Below are 25,904 nucleotides of genomic sequence, written 5' to 3' on the forward strand. Positions count from 1 at the left end.
ACTCAGGATCAGTGTTTAGAGTGGCATAAAGGCTGCGGCTTACTGTTTTTTTAACATTTGCTTTTTCATACAAGTTGCCCGGCATGCAGTATTTATTTGGGGCTTTTCATCCGACACCGCTATCGATTTCATTCTGCGTCGGGGTCCCGATGAGACTGCACATTGAGGGCTCTCGGATGACTCTTGAGTTAGTGTGAAGAAAGAAAAAGAGCACGTAGAGATGTGTCCAGAAGAGCATGCGACTCATATCTATGTATGTGAGCAAATATATATATTTGATAAGGATTTTGAGATGCTCTCCTGCTCTGTCAAAAACAACAGCAAATATTTTAGACGCACTAAATCTCACAAAGGCATGCGGCGTTTCTCAATGTCAAGGACACTTCCTTGGCAGGACTAGTCCTTCCAAGTCACTTCCTTCAGAGGCTAGGCGAGACTCCTCTCTAGCATTCGGAGAACACGTAAATGGAACAGGCTAGCAAGTGCACGTAATTTGCATAATTACGTCAGTGAAAAGGTCCGTTTGAATTGTTAAATTACTTTGGACAACTTAACTAGTTATTTATAAAAGAAATGCCGATTTGTTAAATGACAGGTCCGGTTCATTTAACCATTTGTATTTGTATAATTTACAATATAAATATGGTAGTATTTTGTACTGGCATTTAAACGTCAAACTTTACTTATATTTACTACAGTTATAACAAATGTTTGGTAACCTAAATAAAAACCGTTATCGCTCCGACTCCACTAACGTTCGACATTTTTGAATTTTTTAACAAGATAGCAAAGCTGCGCGCATAGGATTGTGGGTGATTTGAGAGCGCGAAGAGCGCGGAGGATACACATATGCATCCTTTCCTGTGTATGGGATATTCTTCGAACGAAGGACTCAGTCCTTGGTTGAAATTCCGAGGATCCTCGACATTGGAACAGTCCTTCGATGGATGTCGATGACGTAGCATCCTCGAAATACTGGCTTCCGAGGATCCTTCCTTGACATTGAGAAACACCTACGGTTCATACTGTACTTCTATAAAAATGTAATAATAATAATAATAATGTTTCTGACAGCTATCACCTTAAAGGAGAAAGTTTTGATAGTTGGTATTCCAGTGGGGTGGCGCTGCCTGCAGAAACTCTTTCATAGCCACACTGCTTTTAAAGTCACCCAACCTGTCTGATTAATCCAACCTCTGAGGCCGCAATGGCAGCCTGACTACATCCGAGAGCCTCTGAGAAATTAAGATGTCCTAATAAGAGAAGCAGATAAGGCTTGCAGCACAAGTTTGCCTGATTGTATCTGATTACCACTCCAAAACGCCGTCGCTTCCAATGGATAGCATAACAAAAGCCCCCTAATTTAGCCAGTGCCCTTTTGTCCAAGTCCAACAAATTGAAGTGTAATGGAAACAATTAGAGCTAGTGAAGAATGCCTCGCATGCTGCTGGGAACAGCAAGAGACCGGACCTCGGCCCTGTTTCCCAGCTAAACATACAAATTAACTTTGGATTGGTCTGAAGTCACCTCTGTCTGCAGAGCGCTCCGTTTCAAGCGAATTGCTCTGGTGTAATAGTCCTTTAAAGAGATTAAGTTCAAATTCTAAATTATTCATCAATATTTACTCACCCTAGGGTCATTCCAGGAAACACGCACACAAAAAAGACCTACTGTAAATCATGGGTAATGTTAGGAACTTGGACTAACTGTATTGTATTATTTGAGCTGTAAAAGGGTTTAAATCATTTTTAGAGTTTAAGACATTGTGTTGTCATGGCAAGAGTTGTATAATTGTGGATAACTTTATGCAGAAAAGGTTACAAAGTAAATTTTAGGTAAATTCGTTTTCTTTTTTGTCCTGTGGTTGTACTATTAAAACAGAGACTGTGTTAATTTTTAAAGTTTTGCCACAATATTTTCCATTGTAAGATCTTTTTTTTTTTTTTTTTTTTTTGAGAAAACAATATGTTGTAGCAGTGGTAAGTAAATTTGTGCTAATCAACAATATGCCGTAAAAGCTGTTGATTTTTGATTAAGAAACTTGTTCTGAATCTGAGCGTATTCAGTAATCGTGTAGGCTGCACGATAATTCAAATAAAACCAAAATTATGTTATGGCTTATTGCAATTATCAAATTGTAAAATTTATACAATTATACAAAAAAAAAAAATACAAAGGCTGTGATTTAAATAAATATATAAACTGCATGTTTCACAGTGAAGGATGAATATATAAAAAAATTACAAGAAATTATAATGCACTTATAAGAAATTAATACCGCCATAAATATTAATGTTTGTAATTTTACAATTGTTATGTAAAATAGCTATTGTTATTTTTCTTAAATACTCTGTTTTATTTTTCAGTATGAAAAGATTACTAAATTAATGTTTAATGTGTTTATTTATTAATAACAAAATACTACTACTACTACTACTGCTAATTATTCTTATTCTTAGTAGTAGTATTGTTGTTGTTGTTGTGTTATAGTCCTATTTATATACAATCACAACATTTGGTTGAATTGTGCAGCCCTATAAACAAGCACAACAAAACTGGAGTGTTTCTTGTGCATTTTTCCCCTAGTTGCAGTTTCCAGCTAAAAATTGCAGTTGTACTTTAAAATGCATTATATTTTTATTTCTTCTTTTTTTCTAACGAACATGGAGCTTTCAAGCATTAAAAGGAAACAGAAGCTCCATTGTAATATCGTGGAAAAGGGCAACCAGCGCATTCTTTCGAATGTATTTATTTATTCATTTTTCACAGAAGATAAAGTCAAACAGGTTTGGAATGATATGAGGGCGAGTACATTATCCCATCATTTTTATTTTTGGGTGAACTATCCCTTTCATGGCATTCTTTGTGGATGTGAAAACCCATCACAGAAGTCATTGCAATGCCTTTATGCAGATGTAACCCAGATTTGCATCCCTCACAATGCTGTGACTCATATGTTCACACCAGTCACTGGGCTTTTTTGTTGCTTTGCAATTGTGCATTACATCAAATCATCTCTTTCTGTCTGTGTCAATAAGAGGGGGTCATGAGAGAGTTCTCACTCAAAGGAGAGACTGATAGAATCTAGAATCAGACAGAAATTAAACTGTCAGATGATAATTGAGGGGAAGCTGTGTGGTATGTAATGTCAGGAGATAAACAGAGGAAGCAGCGTTTCCCATCTGGCCCTCTGGACCTCACACTCATTAGGGGTTGCATTTCCCAGCATGCTTCATTTTGGGACTCGTCCTCTCTCATTTGGGTTAATGGCCCTCCATTGACCTAAGGGTCTAAAGCAGACTGTATTTTTAGTACTGCTATTAATTGCATTCAAAGTATTGATACTGACAAAAAAATAACTACATTAACCATGCCCTCCCGACTCAGAAGATTCATAAAAGGATATATTCCTTTCATTGGACACCTTTATGTGTCCCCATTTGGTAGTCACATATTCACCATTTGTTGGAAATATGGAACAGTATTGGAATTAATCATTGAAAAACCCATATTGGTTGATTACAAATCTGGTTTATGTAAAGTCTTAAAGGGTAATGATCATCACGAGTTGACCCTTACTTCAAAACACATAGATTGTCTTAAAATACAACTGTCAAGTTATACAAAAAATACAACTTATAGGGGGAATGAGACTCACTGTACTCACATTTTATATTTGTGACCCAAATCAAGAATATACTGGAATGAAGTGATCACACCGATTTTTAGTTTTAATCTTATTTGCAAGTTTGAAGCGCACTCCAAACAAACAACAGCAACATTGTGGTCCTCGTGAGATTAAAGTATATAGATATTCTTTAACAAACATACAGTACGGTACATAGATCATGTGATTAATCCTATGAATCATTTTCATCTGTTGTCACTTATACGTTGTTTGTTTGTCCCATTGTATGGTTCTGTTGGGCCATTATTCTTGTTCTTTAACCTGAAATCGACATAAACACAGCTATACACCAACCTGCAACAGGTTTGCTTAAATTTAAGATGCTTTGAAGGTGTCGCATCGTGTGATTCAAAGGTTTCCCTAACAGACATTTCCCCTCAGAACAAACATTGAGCTTTAAATGAAAAGATGGCTGAAGATAAAGAGCGATGGCTTTCAGTTCTCATTTCAGCACACTCTTCTTTGCAGCAGTAGTGACGGTTACAACACCCCTGCCTTTTTTGTCTCTTCATTGATTGTTTGGCTGTGGGCTAATATAAAGGTTTTCCTTCATGTCAGTCACCTGTCAGGTGCAATCTCACTCAGCACATGGCTGCCTGTCACTCTCATGGGCTTCCCTCACTGCTGTCAGTCAGTGGGCTGCATAGGGGGCCCGTGTGTGTGTGTGTGTGTGAAGACACACAACACGAGCAGATCATCATGAGTGATGTGAGAAATACAAAAACGTCTTTCCTTCCTCCTTATTTGCCGCTGGAAAGTTGCTGATGTGTAGAACTTTAGATATTTTTTTTGTCAGTAAATCTACAGACAGCAGTGAGTTTTCTCTGTCAGGTGCTGCATTTTGTCTTGACATGTTATTGTTTGGCATTGTTCCTCTTGTGAAAAATGTAATGCTACGTTTCTCCAAATCTGCTCTGATAAAGAAACATAAATTTTGGATCACTTGAGGGATGATTCTTTATTTTAATTCATTAGTATATTAGACCCTTTCAAGTACGCCCATCACAGCTGCTGGACAAGAAGTGTAGCAGTAAGCTGGCCATCACTAAGGATATAGAACATTATATCAAGGGCCAGTATATGGATGCAGCCAAACATACACCACTTGGCTCACCAGGTTATGTGCCACGTCCAGATCCACAAAGGACCCCTTTCGACAAGTCTCCACCCAGGCTGTGTGAGATTAGAGAGGTCCTCAAAAAGGCCAGATCAGCCTCAGCACCAGGTCCAAATGGGCTTCCATACAAGGTGTACAAGAACTGACCACTAGTGATGAAGATCTTGTGGAAGCTCATGCAAGTTGTGTGGAAGAACCAATCCATACCAACTGGCAAGAGGCAGTTGGAATCTTTATTCCTAAGGAGCAGAATTCCATGACCATTAATCAGTTCAGGAGCATCACCTTGCTGGACATGGAAGGGAAACTGTTCTTTTCAGTTTTGGCAAGAAGGATGACCAGCTTCCTCAGTGGCAACCACTACATATACAAGTCACCAAAAGGCTGGGCTCTCAGGTTTTCCAGAATGCATTGAACATGCATTCCGTGATCTGGAAGCAGATACAATGTGTCAAAAGAGAGAAGAGCGAACTTCATGTGGTGTGGCGTTGGGATTCTTCCACATTCCAGTGGTTGTAATTACCATCATAGCCAAGTATTTCAACAACCTGCACAAGTGTTTCTCTCTCAATGGCTGTATGACTGGATAGCAGCAGTTTGAGGTTAGTATTGCCTTTGGCTGCTCAATATCCCCTATCCTATTTGTGGCATCCTCATCGGAGCAAGACGGATGGCGAGAGGGTTGAGATCCCCATCAGGAGGAATACTCCCGGTGCTGAGAGGGTACATGGATGATGTGACAACTGCCTTGACGAGCCGATACAATGGGCTAGGATGAGGATTAAGCCCTCAAAGTCTAGGAGCCTTTCAATCAGGAAAGGGGTGAGGGATGACAGGATGGTGTTCACAGCTGGAGAGGAGAAGATAGCATTGCTGTAAGAGCAACCCAGCCGAAGTCTTGGAAGGGAGTATACTTCAGAGCTCTCCAACAGACAGACGGGAAAGTTGGTTTAGAAGCAGCTGAGAGAGGGGCTAGCAAAAATCAATAGCTGTCAGCTTCCTGGGAAACTGAAGGTATGTTATTACCAATTCACACTTTTCCAGCATGTGATGTGGCCTTTGAAGGTGTCCAAAATGCCATCATCCCTGGCTAGCAGGATGGACCCCATCTCCAACACCTACGTCAGGAAGTGCTTGGGCTTCCCGCGCTGCTTCTCTGACACAGACCTTTTAGGCAAGAATGCTCTTCTTTGAAAGGAATTCAGGGATGAAACAGTGAAGTAGGTAGATGTAGGGCCCAGCAGGAGTTCGACCGAGCCATTAACAGGCTACAACACAAGGAGGTCATGGGAAGAGTCCAAAACATCCGAGAAGGGTTGAGCTGGGGAGAGCCAGTCCAGTTCTGCTCCAAAGCCACAAGGAAGCAGAGGAAGGCCATGGTGGTGGAAGAGATCTCATGAGTGGAACAGGACTGTTACCTCATCAAGTCTGTTTACCAGGGCAAACAAGGAGCATGGACCTGCTTGGGAGGACATCACTAACAGGGTCATAACCTGGGCAGATATCTGTCAAACTCTGCAGTCGTTGCTCAGCTTCGTCATGAGGGCTGTGTATGACACCATCCCTTGTCCCCTAAATCTCTCCCAGTGGTTCAAAAGTGAGGTGATAAGTGCCCCCTGTCCAATAAAGCCAATGCAGTTCTTCGACATATCCTGTCGGGGGGGTAACGTTGCATTGACGAAGGGCCACTTTATATGGCAGCATAATCAAGTGCTGAAGAAGTTAGCGGAGCAGATGTAATGATGTAGAGACCAGGAAAACAGCTCTTCAGATCCCCTTTGGCCAAACATCCCATTCCTCAGACTAGGAGGAGGCGGGCAGAAGATAGTGCATGTTGACCTGGGGATCCAGCTTATCTTTTAAACCGAGATCACCCAGACAAAATTAAGGCTAGATGATGTGGTGTGGGCCACAGCGGCCAAGAAGGCCCTCATTATTGAGCTGACTGAGCCATGGGAAGAGGGAATACCAACAGCACACAAGTTCAATGGGGAAAAGTCTGAGGAGAGCCATCAAAGAGCTGGTGGTGGAAGCAGAGGAGGCAAGCTACTGGTTGTGCCTACGAAGGAGGGACAGGAATTGGGGCTCGGTACCCCAGTGAGGACATCTGCAGGTTGTGGTGGGGAGATGTCCCCACAAGCCACTGCCCCACCACTGGGAGATTTACTGGAAACGGGAGGAAACACCACCTGTATATTGAAATGGTATTGTCAGTAAGTACAGTTAATTAAAAAGATATGAAGCACACTACAAGTGCACATCCAGTACAATTAAGTACACTTCTTTTTTATATAAAGGTAGACATTTGTTTTTGCGCCCTAGAAGGTGGATGTTTGAATCCTATCTCGTATTGGGAAAATAATAGATGCATTCATGACAGGTCTTCAGATTCAAGTTTTCCTATCTTCCCACAATATGAACATAACTATGAGATGTGCGTACCGTCACAGGGCTAAGGGTGAGAAGTTAGAAGGCCTTTGAGTGAGAGTTGGATGATGAATTGTGGTGAGAAAAGTCTCAGGTTTAGGAGCGGAGGATGTTGACTCTTAACTAATGACAGTTGACTCTTTCCAGTCGTTCAGTGCCAGAGACGTGACATAGATGTCAGAATAACGACTTCCTCACAGCATTCTTTACATTAGCATACACCTTTCTTGTTACCTCACCATGTGATGGTTTATGCAAGAATGATGGTGTGTGCAGCAGCAGTGAGTTGATTGAAAGTTTTTTGTTATCACGTAGTGGCATGTTTATTGGGATGGACAGTAATTATATTATAAGATTGTCATTATTTAATTTACCCTGATGACATTTCATAATAAAAATAGTCCATACGTGAATAGTCTTCTTGGTAAGGTTGCACCAGCTATTTGTAAGCTCATGCCTAGATACTTAATAAGTACTAGTTAGTTTTGTAACCAAGGCTACACCAAATTTGATTGTACCATATGTTTGTAAATTTATCTAATATGATATATACATGCATTGATTTAAATGTGTCTTCAAATTTCAAAGCCTTCAAATGTGTATACACAAAGTAGTGTTTGATAGATAGTTTAACCTATTTCAGTTATTAAACTTATTTAGCTTCAACTGTTAATTGTAATAAAATACATTTCCATTGAAATATGGTACATAAATGAAAAACTTTTTTTTTTACATTTAATAATATACATTTAAAAATATAAATATTGTTATAATACTTCTGTATATTGAAATATAAATAATATTCAAGAAATGCATTTATGAAAATGTATGAAATGCATTTATGATTTATGTTTATATATTTAGCAAATGTATAATTTTTTCAAATGATTTAGAACTTTTATAAATAATTTAAATATTGGAATATTTAAATAATATTCAAGAAATGCATTTTAAAACATTTATATGTTTTGCAAATGTATCATTTGTTTAAATGATTTAAAACTTTACAATTAATTGTTCAATTTCAATATGTAAATAATATTAAAGAAATACGTTTTAAGAAATGTAGACATTTTTGTTTAATATTTATGTTTATTTCAATTAATACTTTATTAAGAATTTTTAGGTGATATGTACAGTTCTAGTTTAAATCATTTTGAAAAAATACATTTAGGAAAATGTATAATATTAATGTTTTGCAAATACTTTCTGTGAAATGGCAAGAGAGGCAGTGCATCCTCAAAACCTGAGATGGGTAAAAATCAATAGTTCTAAAATAAAATAAACAAGAGCTAGCATTACCTCCCTAATCTCTTTCAAAATCTCACTGTAGAGTGCAGTACTGTGGTATGATGGATTCGTATACTGTAGAGCTGGCGCCCAAGCTTGTAGAAAGAAAATGAAATCTGGCTTTCAGTTAGAACTAAGCAGACACACCAGTGGATGCCAAAATAGCTAACAAATTACAAGAAAGAATGAAAGACTTGTTCATGAAGTACTGAGAGAAATTTTTCTCCTTATTCCCTTTTATATATTTACCCATTCTCTTCCATTCTCAGATCATTAAGGAGTTCAAGGATGAAGATTGGAACATGGGAAACATTGTGTTCACAATGACCAACCGGCGGTACGGCGAGAAATGCATCGCTTACGCCGAAAGCCACGACCAGGTACTGCTGTCAGGAAACCTCCATTCCTCCAGTGTGGAGTGAAGAAAAAGTAATCAATGTGTCATTGGGAATGAAAACTGGTGTCACATCAGGTTGAAGTCCTCTAGGGATGAGGGGGAAATGAGAAATTAACACATTCTAACACCACGGCTAGAGCCGATTCTTGTTGTTGTTTTTCCCTGTCTTCCTTTCTTCTCTTTTTTTTTTTTTCCTCTGTGTAGTGTTTCCAAGGTCTGGGAATAATGATTTGTGCTACTCAATATGAGACACTTGAGGGAGTCTGAGTTGAAACGTGCTAAAACTAGGAAAACTTTACTTTGACACTTCATCAATAGACCACCTGTTTAGCATTGCAATAACGTTTCCATCAGAATCGCAGAGGATGTTTCAAAATATTAATAAACGTCGGGACTCGGGACCTTGGCTTAGTGGTTGCAACATATTAAGCTGTGGTGCTTTTGTAGGTATTGGAGTTTCTTTTTTATTACTATATAAGTATATATTCATGAAATATATATAGGAAAGTTTATAATAGTGAATTAGTGATTCCTGAATCACTGCTTATACTTTGTGGATCAACTTTTTACTGTTTACTGTTACACCTTCAATGGTTACATACAGCTTTGCATCATTAAAATTAGGCCAGTATGCAGTCTTGTTCTTATTGTCCCATGATGTTTTTGTGTAGTACCAGACAAATGGTAGTCGTTCCCTAATAACAAATGCAACCAATCAAAATCTATTCATTAACCAGCAAAGATTTCACCTAATGTGGTGTTCATGCTTGTATTATTGATCTGCTCGTTCTGTCAGGCCCTGGTGGGAGACAAAACTCTGGCCTTCTGGTTGATGGACAAGGAGATGTACACCAGCATGAGCACTTTGATTCCCATGAACCCCGTTATTGATCGAGGCATCCAGCTCCACAAGATGATCCGACTGCTTACCCACAGCCTGGGAGGAGAGGGTTACTTAAACTTCATGGGTGGGTCTTTGCATTCACACACAAAAAATATAGTCAACATTTTGACGTGCAGGATGTTTGATGGATTATCTTTGCAACAATGTACCGATTAAAAAAAAAAAAGCAGTCATAAGAAAACAACCAAAACATTTATTTTGATAATATTAGTCAAGGTTCCTTACACCAAAACAGCTGTATTTTATGAAAATTTAGATTGAAAATATACTTTGCACATTTTTTTTATCTTGAATTCGGTGTGTCATTTGTTTTTTCTTCAGCATTGGAGGCACATATAGGCAAATGTTTTTTGTTGTTAAAAGTATCCAATATGTTAGATAAATGTTTTGTTTTTTTGTTTTGTTTTGTTCTGGTTTTTTTTTTTTTTTTTTTTGGTTTAGGTTTTGTTTGTTTTTTGTTTTGCTTCATTTTTTGTTTGTTTTGTTTCATTTGTTTTATTTTTATTTTTATTTTATTTTTTGTGTACTTTTGCTTTCCTTTTTTTCTCTTTCTTGTCACACATGTCTTCAATTCTGAAACCTACATAACATTTACATGGTACATTGCACTATATATACGCATTCCATTGTGCATTGATGTAGTTTAGGCTGAATGGGCTATCGGGTAATGTTAACCATTAGCTGAATTAGCCTTTTTATAGATATTGTGTTAGCAAACTGACATTCAGGTCTGGCTCCATTCTGGCATTTAATTCCGTCTTTTAAAACACCAATTACCATTTGTAATATTTATGAAGTGGTCATTATTACTGGAAGTTGTTGACTGTCAGCTTGGTCAATAATCAGCCCAAACAGTGTACTAGCCCCACCTGCTGACCAGGTGCTGATGCAGTACAACCACATTACATAAATAAACTCATCGGTTCAGTTTAAAAGAGACAGTCTTTTCCCCTGCCAAGGCTTTATTCATTTCACACACATGACCCAAGCCCAACAGAGTACATTGTGTTTGCGAACACATGGGCAGAGACTCATCCATGATACACACAGGATTGCTGTTATTGTTTACTGCTGCTCTTGTTCTGCCAATAACACTGACAGTAATGACGGCAACAGACGTGGACTTCTACTCTTCACTTGTAGTATATCTGTAAAAAGCCTTTCTCTGTTGACTGAGATTACTCTCCTAATGGTCCTGTGACCCAGCTGAATATATATTTTTCAGTCGGTTAATCCTCTGAAAGGCAAAGGCTAGAAGAATGTGAAATGTAAAGAGACAGCAGGTATGTTTGCTCACAAGAAAGCATACTTGATTCAGCCCTTTAAGAGATCTTCAGATGTAACCTGCAGCCATTATACTGACAGAAAAAAAAAATTTTATATAAAAAAAAAAATATATATATATATATATATATATATATATATATATATATATATATATATATAGGCAAATGGTTTTTGTTGTTAAAAGTATCCAATATCTTAGATAAATGTTTTGTGTTTTGTTTTGTTTTGTTTTCTTTTCTTTTCTTTTGTTTTGGTTTGGATTGTTTTGTTTTTTGGCTTCATTTCTTGCTTCATTTTTTGTTTGTTTTGTTTTATTTGTTTTATTTTTATTTTTATTTTTGTTTTGTGTGTACTTGTGTAATATTTGTTATATTTTATGTATTTATCAATTAGTTTGTTTTTTATATTTGTATTACTTTGTCAAAGAGATGTCAGAAATATATACATTTTTATGTTATTTTAGTCAGATGTCAAAAACATGACACAATAACTTTATTTGTAGTATTATTATTATATATATTATTTTTATGTCAAAGAGAATTCAAAAACATAACAAAAATATTTAATTTTTTTATTTATTTTAGTTTAGTTTAGACCAGGATGTTAACCAGTGGCATGTAAAAGTGAACGCCCTCTACAGAGGACAAAATGAATAGTGGGGTCCAAAGATCATCAAGATTTATCTGAACCTGAATGATTCCTCCCAATTAAGCTTTTAGTACAGCAGGTACTGTGCATTATCCAAGTTTCTGACATGTTTATTACTAAAAATAATAAATTACATAAAACGTCTCTCAAAAGAATTAACTAATTAAAATGTTCAAATAAATCATTGAATAGGAATTTTAGGGTTTTCCTCATTTCTCATGTATCACTTATTCATTTTGGATTAAGTTACAAAAAAAAACAACAACAAAAAAACATTGTAAATACGGGAAGATAAGTCATGTCAATAGATCAATGGCTGTGAAGTCATGTAGCCAGTGCGAAGCAAGAACAAATTGTTTGAGGAAGCAAATCAATTTGAGCTACCCTCAATTCGACAAAGCCCATCTATTTATTCTCTAGTGGCAGGAGATGCTTGCAAACTAAAAGGCCACAAAAAGATGACGGCCATGTTTGCAATGCACAAAAAAGAAGATGATGAGCGCTGTGAGCCAGAGACTCTACATTATAACACAATCGCTAGGCGGCAATGAAACGGCTCAGTGGTTTCAGCATTAAATCAGCAGGTGGAGAGTGAGATGAATGAATGTTTGACTTTCAGAGATGGAGAAAAACTTCTGGATCACCTTCAGAAGCACCGAGCAACGACTGACTGTATTCAGACCACGCTGCTGTTCAGTAACAGCTGTTGCAGAGTTTAACATTAACATCAAGATAAAACGATGTTCCCAAATCTATTAATTGAAAAAAAGCATTGAGTGAACTCTTGTGAAAAAGAAGTGTGCTTAATTCTATTGAATGCGCACTTGTAGTGTATTCGGATTTGTTTCAAATCTTTTTAAAAACCTGTTCTTGCAGATTATATAAAATCAATGAAATCAAAAGGCCACTTAAGGCTTTTAATATATTTTACATTTACTAAATTGCAACTTCATCATTACAAATGTGTAATGACAATTCATGTTTCATATATATATGCATGTCAATAGTCAAACTGGTCAACCTCCATATATATATATATATATAATATGAATTTTAAATTTTGATTTCATGTTGACTAAAGGGGCAATCATGTTGTTTTTTTTTATTCAAATATCATCACAATTTTATAGAAAAGTTTGCCGACATGGCAGTCACAGGTTCATCCCACGGTTATTTCGCTTGTGAGCATTCAAGTTGCATCTAGACAAACAGACCGTATAGTGTGAGCACATAAATCTTGAGCTTTGGCTGGACAACACATGCAATTAACTCAATTGGTATTTAATAAAAAAGAAGCTGAAATCACACAGTGTATACCCAGCCTTACTGAATGACTCCACTGTTTGAACAAATCGGATGAATGAATGACTCAATGACTCACTCATGCATAGATTTGGCGCCACCTACTGGTGATTTTAATTTGTTTTTAAAACATCCAAACATTATTTACGGATTTGTAACTGCAGGTTAAATGCATTCATGTCCTGCATTAAACAGTCTGAGTGAATGCATCTAAATGCAGTTTCAGATGCAGCTTCTGTAAAGACAAATTTGGCTGATACTGAATTCATTTGATTGGTAACAATTGTACCTTCTAAGGGCCAATACTCTACCTTTGAGGATCAATAATGTACCTTGGACATATTTTTTATTTTTTGTTTTTTTTTTTATCGTTCTCCTCTGACACAGTCCAGCTAGCTCACATAAGTCAGAACAAAATATTTTTCGGCGGCAAAAACGCTTCTCATCCAACTCTGACGCAGTAGTTTTACAGCTAAGCTATAATGATGGAAAAAAAAAAAACTTTTTTGCTGCCCATTAGCTTTTGTTCTGAAATATTTTAATATTTCATTAATATTTCACGTAAACGTTAACTTTTCGGCTGCAGAGTTGGATGAGAAGCGTTTTTGCCGCCGAGAAGTTAACGTTAGCTCGATGGTGAACTGTAGCCAAGATAGTACTACTACTTATAATAATAATATTTTTTTATGCAATTATTATATAATAATATTTTAACTAACGTTAACTAGTTAATGTTAATAATGGCAATCGTCAACGTGAGTCTAGCTAGCTAATGTTGACAGAGTATAAACTTGGCTAGCACTTACATTAACAGTAAAAGTTAACTTCCAACTTTGAATTAACACCACAAACACTGATTAAAAATTCAAATACTTTACCTTTGAATTTACTTTTCTCCTCTTCAGTGACCTCTATCCCCAAATTAAATAACTCTGTGATAAAATCCTCCGTGGATAAATGTCGAAGGGCCATCCTCCCACCTTTGATCGACCCTGACAGAGACTGACAGTTGGATCACTGTCGATTCATTCATGTATCCTTCCGCGCTGCAATATTTATGCTTCCGCCGAGTCAAACTCTGGTTAGCCTGTAGCTAGATGCTTTCAATAGAACACAACTTAAAGCGTTAACAATTATTTGTCTGTTTTATTCTAATATAAATAGGGTAAATGGTTTGAAAATCAAATTCTTCAATACTGTTTGTGAATATAAATGATTACATAATCCTCATTAACATGATTAAAAATGATTCAAAAGGACACTTCACAAAAAAAAAAAAAAAAAAAAAACATTCTGAGTTATTTTGCCCATATCTCAAAACTTCACAGTTAATTTAGTTTGACAATTATTGAGATTGATAGTATAGGTTAACTTGTGTTTCTATATTGAGAGATGACATTTTCAGCATCCACTAATTCCTGCCATTTTATATTTAAACATTAAGGTACAAATATGTAAGGGACAAATATGTACCTTACACCTCCAAAAGCTCACAATGTACAATGGAAGGTGCATAATTGTACCTTAAAGATACATTTTTGTACTTTTAAGGGTACATATGCAAAGTTTGTACCTTAGGGAACAAAAATGGACCTAAACAAATAACTGTTGGCCTGTTTTGATATCTGTCATGATAAAGGCCCAAGTAACTGCATTTTCATTATAGGATTATTTAAGGTTAAAAGAGGACTTGCTTTCAGCTCTAAATGTGTGCTGTGTTTGTGTAAGATGAAGGGTAGGATAAATGACTAAACTGATTGCTCTCTGAAAACAGGGTTGTATGTGATTCAGCTGTAGATCATTGGGATTAATCCTGAATCACATTTTAAAAGGATCATCTCATCTAGCTCAGTGTTTGCGTATGCTAATGGCTGCTCGCGTTCTCCAGACAACCTTGTTTCAAGGGCAGCTCTCGACTATGGCTAGTGCTTTACATTGAAAGACCTGAAAGACTGTTTTGATGTGGAAAGAAAGATTTTGTCTCCTCTTCGTAATAAAAAATGAAATGAAATAAAAATTATTCTTAAGTTATACTTAACTTTGTATTCTGTGCTGAAATCCGACCCTTAGTAAACCTGAATATGAAGTGCTTAGTAATTAGTGGTGATGAAACTTTGGAAACCGAAAATACAGAAAATTGTTTCGGATGGCCAAAATCATTGACCATATTAGTGACACTTAATTAGCACTTCTCCAATTAAATTTAAATTAAATTAAATTAATTTTTTTGCATTTAGCAGACGTTTTTATCCAAAGCGACTTACAGTGCATTCAGGCTATCAATTTTTACCTATCATGTGTTCCCGGGGAATCAAACCCCCAACCTTGCACTTGATAGCGCAATGCTCTACCAACTGAGTTACAGGAACACTGGGACACATTGCTTATTCCAATGGAATAACCCTCACCAAGTAAACACCTAAGCTAGGGCTGGGCTGTCAATGTAAAAAAAAAAATTGTTTGTTTTATTTAAAATTCATCTTGATGAACCAAGATAGTTTATTTTGGATTCCATTTACCTCGAAAGTTGGATGCTGGAGTCGGTGATGATGTCACATCGGAGTCGGAAATCCAAGATGGACACATCCTATTGTTAGCCAAGTCGATAAAAACACATGAAAAGCAGTATTTTGCCGTGATAATGTGGAAGTATCATGTCCACTGATGGATGGTAGAAGTTTCACGATTCGATATCAGTTTACAAGCTTGTGATTTGATTCTATTTCGGTCTCGATTAAATGAAATTCGATATTGATTTATTTGAATTCATTTGGGGGGGAAAGAATTATTAGTCACTAATGTTTTAACCTAAATGATAAACCCTGTCAGATGGTGCATTGCTATATATACATATATATATATATATATATATATATATATATATATATATATATATATATATAACCGACCGTGTGATCTAACTTTTATAGACTTTTGTTCATAATTTGCTTTACTGTGTTTGAATTGAGTATAGTTATACACACACTTTCCCATCTGTTTCTATTAAATCAGGTCTGAATTGAACGGCTGCATAACTTTGCACCATAGGGTATTTTTTTTTCTCTCTCTCTCCAAGCTCTATATCCAACATTTAATCAAACGCTGACTTTGAAGCACTTCACCATGACGAAGCAAACACTAAGCTTTGACTACACCTTCTGCTACACTTCTAACTGTATTACACACTCTTTTCTTTGGCATTGAATTTCTCTGTGTGCGTCAATTAGTATCTCAGCTGCCAGCGTGAGGCCTGTGCCACAATGCAGCTCCCAGGGCTTTACTGCTGCAAGGTATCAAACGCTTTGAAAGGCCGCTGTTCAAGTCTGACCATCTTTAAATGAGTTAATGGTAGTTTCATATTCCACCATCGTGCCTATATGGCGCAAGATTTATTCGTCTTACTGTAAGGCTGCAAAAGTCTATAACAGGTAGCTAACAGGAAATAAGCAAGTCATGATTTTTTTTTTTTTTTTTTTTTTTTTTATAAATTGGTACTTTTATTCAGCAAGCGTGCATTAAATTGATTAGAATTGACAGGACAGATTACCATCACAGGAATGCATAAAATGTTTAAAATATATACAAATAAGACAATATTTATATTTAATAATAATAATAATAATATAAAATAATATTATAAATTAAATCTTACGCAAAGGTTAGTCTTCATTGTGAGATTTGAAGTCTAAATTTTTACATATATTTTTACATATATATACATATATTTTTACACACACACACACACGTTTGTTTTTGTGAAAAGTGGGGACATCCCATTGTGTAATGGTTTGTATAATGTAGAAACTGTATATTCTATCGCCCTTCACCAACCCTACCCCTACCCCTAACCCTAACCCTCACAGGAAACTTTGTGCATTTTTACTTTCTCAAAACAACTCATTCTGTATGATTTATAAGCGTTTTGAAAAATGGGGACATGGGTTATGTTCTCATAAGTCACCCTCTCCTTGTAATACCTGTGTCATACCCATGTCATTATACAGAGTTGTGTCCTGATATGTCACAAAATCATGCCCACACACACACACACACACATATGTGTGTGTGTGTGTATATATATATATATATATATATATATATATATATATATATATATATATATATATATATATATATATATATATATATATATATAAACTCTCTCTCTATCTCTCTCTCTCTCTCTCTCTCTCTCTCTCTTCTATTTGCATCTTTGCATTCTACTGACAGTTGGGGAGAGGGTTTACATGTGCTTAACTGTCATATGTGACAACACCAAAAAGCTAAATGGCATTTAAAATACTAAATTATTTAGAACTGTTGATGAAATATGATCTGGACATGTTCTTGACAGTTTAAGTGAGATTTAGCCATCGTTAAGAGAAGGAACATCTGGCTTCAAAATGAAGTATGTGGAGAACACCTATACACATCTGCTGTATGATTCCTGTTAGGAGTGCTGTGCTGTATGTACTGAATTATCTTCTGATTTACATCCATGAGAAAAACTGATCCAAATCCTCCGGTAAAGCATGCAGCAAACAGACTGAATTCTTCAGATGAAGTTGAGTTTGTGGAAGTTTACAGACTGCCATCATCATGTGTTTCTTTGGGGAAACTGGGAGACTATTTTACCTGCTGTGATTGTTATTGTTCTAATTCCCTGGTTATTTCCCCATTTGCATATTTTCAGATTTTGAGTCATGGCTCTATCCTGGGACTAGACAACATTTGTGATCATTGGTAGCACTACTCTACATACGGTTAGACAATGAGGAGTGCCTTTTTTGTTAATTAAATCAGAGTTTGAATTCAATATGTATATTAGAACTTAGAAAACTTCATCTTAAACAAAATGCTGTAAACTTAATTAGTTCAGTACAAAAATTGTGACAAAATCATACATAAAAATACTCAAAGTAAAATTAAAATGAAAACAGTATAATTAAGCTCAGTCTGAACTTATATTAAATAATATAATAGTATATAATGAAAAATACAATAACACTGCTGCTGGTTTTAGCGACATTTTTACAACCTTAAAATTGTAAAATGTATTATGTTATGTTTTGTTATGCTATGTTGTGTTTAGAATATTAATATTCTATCACTTTAAACATTTAAATATACAGTGCTGCTTGAAAGTTTGAACCCTTTAGAATTTTCTATATTTTGTGTACAGATTTTCACACAAGTCCTGAAAGTTTTAAAAGAGAATCCAATCAAACGTATGCAAATCTTTGCTTCAGGTGTTGACCCCTTTTGAAGCAATGACTTCAGCTAAATATTTCTTGTAACTGCTGTTCAGGCCTGCACAATGACTTGAAGGATTGTTAGCCTATTCCTCAGTACAGAATAACTTCAGCTTTGGGATTTTTGGTGAGGTTTCTCCTATCAACTGCTTGCTTCAGGTCCTTCCACAACATTTAAAATGGATTAAAGTCCAGACTTTGACTTGGCCAATCCGAAACAATGGCTTTCTCCTTGCAACTCTCCCATGCGCACCATGGTTGTTCAGTTCTCCTGATGGTGGACTCACGAACATTAACATTAGCCAATGTGAGAAAGGGCTTTACTTGCTTAGAAGTTACTCTGTGGCCATTTGCAACTTCGCACACTATTACACGTCTTTCTTTGGAGTGATCTTTGTAGGTCCGTCACTCCTGGGGAGGGATCAGTGGTCCTGAATCACCTTCGTTTGTACACAGTCTGTCAGACAATGGATTTGTGGAGTCCAAACTCTTTAGAGATGATCAACGGCTCATAATTTTAAACTGGACTGTGACACATGCGTTTTTGGCTTAAGAGTTTGGTTTAAAGTTTTGCGAACATATGCATCAATTCAATCAGCGAACAAACAGTCGGATGCCTGATCATCTCTAACACTGACCTCCGGCCATCCTCATCTTCACATTACATGTTCTTCCTCCCTGTTTGCTTATATGCTTTGACACTTCTTTTACAGCTACGTAATTTATTTCATTAGAAAGCCCTGTCGTTCCTTGTCTGTTCCACCTCATCCAGGCCAACCATTTTTATTTCCATCTTCTTGTCTCCTTCCTCCTTGCTCTGAATAAACAACTTACCTCATCACCATTGTTGTGCCTCTGTTCTCTTGCTTGTCAAAGCGCCTCCTTGGACTTCAATTACCCAACTGTTGTTTTATGATGTTGTCTTGTCAGCTGATGAAGGATTCATTATCTCATCACTCCGCTTGACAAGAATGTCACAGCGCTCTCTTTGCCTTTTATTCCACTCCTCGCGCTCAGCTTGCGAATGTATTCCTTCGCTGTCGTCTCCAGTCCTCTCTGTGATCTGCGCTGCCATCTGCTCCGTGGCTGAGCTCATCGTGCCCTCAGACTGCTGGAAAACACTGGAACCCCGCTGTTGTGACACTATCAAACACTCCATTGTTTTTTTGCAGTAATAATACATTAATAATAATAGGTTTATTTTATATATTGCCATGTATAGACTTATATAGCAGTAAAGGCTAGTTAACATCTGGTATGACTAAATATTTATGCACATGGCAGTAGAATACGGTAATCAGTTATGTCTGTATTATTAATGTAGCTCTAATCACGCACACTTTGGTTTATGATATTTTTTGCTTCCTCCAGGTTAAATTTTGCTGTATAATTTTGTACATTAAACTAAAATGTTTACAAACTATACTTATATACTGTGTATATATATATATATATGTAGTGTTTTTTGTTAATTGCCTTTAGCTATTTTTATTTGATTCTCTTTTTTATTATTTATTTTTTTGTAATATATATATATATTTTTTTTTTTCATAGTAATCTTAATTTTTTTATATATATTGTTTAATGTTTCTATTTTTTTTTTTACATTTCTTAATTTCACTACAATTTGTGTCTTTAATGTTTATATTTATAACAAATATTAAATATATTTATATCAATTATTTATAGCATTTAAGGAAAAATACCAGGCTTACAAATAAGTGAAACAAATGGAATATTCCTAGTATTAAACCACCCATTTGAAAAATAAGAGGTTGAAAATTGTAACAGTGAAGCAGTGAAGAATATGGGTAAAATTATATACTTTTTTAAATCAAAATATAATATTATGTATTATTAAATAATATAATTTAAATATATAATGTGTTATATAACAGATTTATTTCTTGTCATTGACAGCTGACTAAAAGTTCATTTTGGACCGTAGAGATAGTTATGTAAGATATAACATATGCCTTTACTCAAAGCTGGTGGGAAATCTTGGCAATTTCTCATATTTTTACAGTGCATTGAGAGACATAAAAAGTAGTGCATCAAAAGACAATCGTTTCTGTTCCTGTTACTTAACCCTCAGACAAGGTCATTTTGTGTTTCATAATGCATTATTCAGTCCTATCTTTTTGTCTCCTGGTTAATTATGCTGTGTGTTTGTGGGGTTTCTCTCTTGTTCTTTCAAAAGTAAAAGGTCTGTGGATTAATTTAGCATTCATCTGTTTGTTATAAAATAAACAGGAAAAAAAGCAAGCTCTTGGAATAGATCTTGAAGCTGTGCACTTCTCTAGTGTTGGTTTGATAATAGCAACGGGTTTGAAGTGAACATTCGCTACAGGAGATGCTCTGAGAGGAAAAGGTTTGTTCAGGATGAGGGCAGGTTACTGGGCTCTTCTTTCCTCACAGTCATTGTTCAGAGAGGATGTTAAAACTCAGATTCAGAGCTGACCTTCTGAAACATCAGAATTTTCAATGAAATTTTGAATGCTGATATCAGGAAAAAAAGGACACTGTAATCGTAACACCGTCAAACTAACAAGAAGTTTTTGTTTTTGGATCTGAAAATCCCCGCTTGAGCATAATACAGTTATGTGTGTTTGTGTGTGTGTGTGTGTGTGTGTGTGTGTGTGTGTGTAGGTCAGGTATATGCTACATTATTTGGACACAGTATCCCAACAAGGATGACAATATCCAAAATTATTGCCCTTTTGGGGACATTTTTGGTCTCCATGGAGAAACAAAGCTTATAAATCATACATAATAACGTTTTTTGACGATGTTAAAATAGCAGTAGTTTTGTGTAGGGTTAGGGGATAGAAAATACAGTTTGGTCAGTTTAAAAACCATTACGTCTGTGAAATGTCCCCATAAAATGTGTGTGCATCCGTGCGTGTGTGTGCTCTTGTTTTTGTGACATATCAGGACACAACTCTGTATAATGACATGGGTATGACACAGGTTTTATAAGGAGAGGGTGTCTTATGAGGACATAACCCATGTCCCCATTTTTCAAAACGCTTATAAATCATACAGAATGAGGTTTTTTTGAGAAAGTAAAAATGCACCAAGTTTCCTGTGAGGGTTAGGGTTAGGTGTAGGGTTGGTGAAGGGCGATAGAATATACAGTTTGTACAGTATAAAAACCATTACGCCTACAAAAACAAACGTGTGTGTGTGTGTACCTAACTAACCATATTCTGGGGACAAATTTGTACCCAAAAGTGAGCTAAATCTCCAAAGACCTCCCTTTCGGGACATCCTCATTTGTAAAAGTGGTATAACAATTAAATTAACAAAGGTTGTTGGTTTTTTGTTGTTGTTTGTTTTTTTTTTTTTTTTTTTTTTTTAAATGCAGAAACTTTTCTGTAAGGGTTAGGTTTAGGTGTAGGGTGTAGGGAGAATATACAGTTTGTACAGTATAAAAAACATTACGCCTGTGGAATGTCCCTATTTGGATAGCTAAGTAAACGTGTGCGTTGTAAAGTCAATGTAAAGTTAAAATAAACACCATTTATTCAAAATAATTCATAAAATAAGTAAGAATAATTAAAATAATTATTTTTGACCCATCCGCGTATGTCCAAAGTGGCTGTGGCTACAAAGAAAGTCAAACTCCTGTTTTTCTATCACACATTCAAACCAACTGAGTCAATAATAACAAGCTTTCGAAGCATTTTTCTTCAGTCTGTAAGAAACTTCTCTATTGTGTTTAATTGCAGGCAATGAGTTCGGCCATCCAGAATGGCTGGATTTTCCCAGAGTCGGCAACAATGAGAGTTATCATTACGCGCGCCGGCAGTTCAACCTCGTGGACACGGATCACCTGCGTTACTGGCAGCTGTACGCTTTCGACCGAGACATGAACCGCACAGAGGACAAGTACGGCTGGCTGGCTGCTCCCCCGGTGAGAGAAAAATCACCCTGTACATTTTCCCTCTCCTACTGTACCTTGTCTTTCTTCTCAGTTCCACTAAATATTTCTTTATCAGTCCAATTCTGTGCATATCACCACAGTTTGACTTTCTTTTTTCATCTTCCACGTTCTCAATCCTCCGACTCTTTCTCATTCTATCTAACTCCCTTTTATGTGCAGCATAAAAGTGTTATTATTATTATTTTTTTTCATCACTAGAACAGTCAAAACAATCATCAGTCCCTAACCAGCCCTTCAATATCATTACTCAGTTGCTTTTTAAACAAATTTCTACTCCACCAAATGGAAGATTCAAATATGAATTATTAGCTGAGGAAAGTAATCCAGCTTGTAGATGTGATCCTGGCTTCTGCAGAAGGATAAAGTTATGAATGGACTGATTTACTGCCTTCAGCTGTAAAGGAGTGATATATATATATATATATATATATATATATATATATATATATATATATATATACAGTATTGTTCAAAATAATAGCAGTACAATGTGACTAACCAGAATAATCAAGGTTTTTCGTATATTTTTTTATTGCTACGTGGCAAACAAGTTACCAGTAGGTTCAGTAGATTCTCAGAAAACAAATGAGACCCAGCATTCATGATATGCACGCTCTTAAGGCTGTGCAATTGGGCAATTAGTTGAATTAGTTGAAAGGGATGTGTTCAAAAAAATAGCAGTGTGGCATTCAATCACTGAGGTCATCAATTTTGTGAAGAAACAGGTGTGAATCAGGTGGCCCCTATTTAAGGATGAAGCCAACACTTGTTGAACATGCATTTGAAAGCTGAGGAAATGGGTCGTTCAAGACATTGTTCAGAAGAACAGCGTACTTTGATTAAAAAGTTGATTAGAGAGGGGAAAACCTATAAAGAGGTGCAAAAAATGATAGGCTGTTCAGCTAAAATGATCTCCAATGCCTTAAAATGGAGAGCAAAACCAGAGAGACGTGGAAGAAAACGGAAGACAACCATCAAAATGGATAGAAGAATAACCAGAATGGCAAAGGCTCAGCCAATGATCACCTCCAGGATGATCAAAGACAGTCTGGAGTTACCTGTAAGTACTGTGACAGTTAGAAGACGTCTGTGTGAAGCTAATCTATTTTCAAGAATCCCCCGCAAAGTCCCTCTGTTAAAAAAAAGGCATGTGCAGAAGAGGTTACAATTTGCCAAAGAACACATCAACTGGCCTAAAGAGAAATTTTGTGGACTGATGAGAGTAAAATTGTTCTTTTTGGGTCCAAGGGCCACAGGCAGTTTGTGAGACGACCCCCAAACTCTGAATTCAAGCCACAGTACACAGTGAAGACAGTGAAGCATGGAGGTGCAAGCATCATGATATGGGCATGTTTCTCCTACTATGGTGTTGGGCCTATTTATCGCATACCAGGGATCATGGATCAGTTTGCATATGTTAAAATACTTGAAGAGGTCATGTTGCCCTATGCTGAAGAGGACATGCCCTTGAAATGGTTGTTTCAACAAGACAATGACCCAAAACACACTAGTAAACGGGCAAAGTCTTGGTTCCAAACCAACAAAATTAATGTTATGGAGTGGCCAGCCCAATCTCCAGACCTTAATCCAATTGAGAACTTGTGGGGTGATATCAAAAATGCTGTTTCTGAAGCAAAACCAAGAAATGTGAATGAATTGTGGAATGTTGTTAAAGAATCATGGAGTGGAATAACAGCTGAGAGGTGCCACAAGTTGGTTGACTCCATGCCACACAGATGTCAAGCAGTTTTAAAAAACTGTGGTCATACAACTAAATATTAGTTTAGTGATTCACAGGATTGCTAAATCCCAGAAAAAAAAAATGATTGTACAAAATAGTTTTGAGTTTGTACAGTCAAAGGTAGACACTGCTATTTTTTTGAACACACCCCTTTCAACTAATTGCCCAATTGCACAGCCTTAAGAGCGTGCATATCATGAATGCTGGGTCTTGTTTGTTTTCTGACAATCTACTGAACCTACTGGTAACTTGTTTGCCACGTAGCAATAAAAAACATACTAAAAACCTTGATTATTCTGGTTAGTCACATTGTACTGCTATTATTTTGAACAAAACTGTATATACACACACCAATGGAAGTTGGAATAAACGTCTTCTTATAGACGGTTTCAACGGCATCAACATAAACAAACGTTAATGCGCGTGAGCGCTTTTGTGGACCTAACTTAACTTCCGGTAGACTCCAAATAGAATCAATAACAACAGCCAAGTCCCTCTAGAGTAGATATTTTTTGATAACAAACAAAATGTGTTTTCTGTGTGGATCAGGCGGACTTAATGAAAATGCTAATTCATTATTTGCCAGCAGGAGATGTTTTAAAGCATAGACATAAAGCGCGAGAAATAGAGGTTTCCCCAGTAACCGCTGTAAACAAAGCAGAGCTGGTACGCTCACACGCTGCTTTATCACGCATATAACATGCACGTCTTCTTTCAGAAATACAGCGATATAAAAACACTCGTGCCTCGATTTGATATTTAAACATAAATGTAAGGAATTATTATTATTAAACATGCAGTACGTTACGTAACGTTACGTTACTCATGTTTATTAAAAGAAGCCTTTTTGAAAATCGATCAGTTTTAAAATTGTTGCGAGTCTCCAAAAATAAATAAATGTATGGGAAACACATCCCGCAGCACAACCACCTGAGCCCAACTTCAGTCTACTCATCACCTTGGCTTTAACTGCGTTTGTAGATGGCACCGCAGCCAGACCGATATACACAACACAGACCGGAAGTTAACTTAGGTCCAGGCGCGTGCGTCCGATGAAACCGTCTATACTTTGCTCTTTTCACCAAAGGCACTTTATACTGTCTGCCGGATGGAAGTAGTTTAAAAGAACTATACAGAGGATGAGAAGAGTCTCCCACAATGACAGAGGCTTTCCTTTTTAGTGCCAAATTGAAAAGATCAGTGAGAGGTGTTTGTCTCTCACCAATTATTTTACTCGCCACATTTATAATCTGTAAAAGTCTAGTTTTGCTTTTAACAGATAGAGAGTTAAACCAGGACACAATATTTAAAATAAGAACAGATTCGATAAGTGATTTACATCTCCTCGGTTTTCTCAAGAAGCCTAGATGTTGATAAGCCTTTAAAAAAAAAAAAAAAAAACATTATCTGAATGCTTATCAGATAAAATTTGGGAGTCAATTGGGAGTCATATGAGCCCCACAGAACATTTCTTTAGATTTACTAATGTTAAGCTGCAGAGAACTGTCCTCTCTCCAAAATTTTATAAAATTAGCAAAACGGGAGTACTGTCAGTATCTAATGACTTAGTATATTTTACATGTCCCACCAGTGCCATATTGTCTGCATATTTTATAAGCATTAAAGTTACAATTTATAAGAGATTTGCAGTAAAATATCCAAAAACCACTAGGCTAGTGTTATATATTTTGTCCAGCTGATTACTAACAATATCTCTAATGTTTTCAACTACTTGTAAAACATGAGAAAATCCCCATTAGTGACACGGGGCAGTGCAGTCGCCAGTCAATGATGTTAGTCACCCTTTGTTACTGCCTTTACTGATGTAGAAACCACATGACAACAGTGTCGTCGACAAATGCAGAAGTAGCTTCGCGACAAACTTCAACTAGAAAGAGATGACGA

The 25,904-nt window shown here is 36.4% G+C and overlaps 1 protein-coding gene across 1 annotated transcript in view; it reads left to right on the forward strand.

Annotated features, from left to right (window-relative positions):
* The window catches only part of LOC128028762 (1,4-alpha-glucan-branching enzyme-like), a 133,310-nt gene that overhangs the window by 65,537 nt on the left and 41,869 nt on the right, over positions 1-25,904 (forward strand). The window contains exons 11-13 of the mRNA XM_052616081.1: positions 8,792-8,902; positions 9,716-9,887; positions 22,044-22,228. Coding sequence (XP_052472041.1) covers positions 8,792-8,902; positions 9,716-9,887; positions 22,044-22,228 — 468 coding nt within the window. The remainder of the gene's footprint in view (positions 1-8,791; positions 8,903-9,715; positions 9,888-22,043; positions 22,229-25,904) is intronic.

Source organism: Carassius gibelio, chromosome A15, assembly GCF_023724105.1.
Source record: "Carassius gibelio isolate Cgi1373 ecotype wild population from Czech Republic chromosome A15, carGib1.2-hapl.c, whole genome shotgun sequence".
Taxonomy (NCBI): Eukaryota; Metazoa; Chordata; class Actinopteri; order Cypriniformes; family Cyprinidae; genus Carassius; species Carassius gibelio.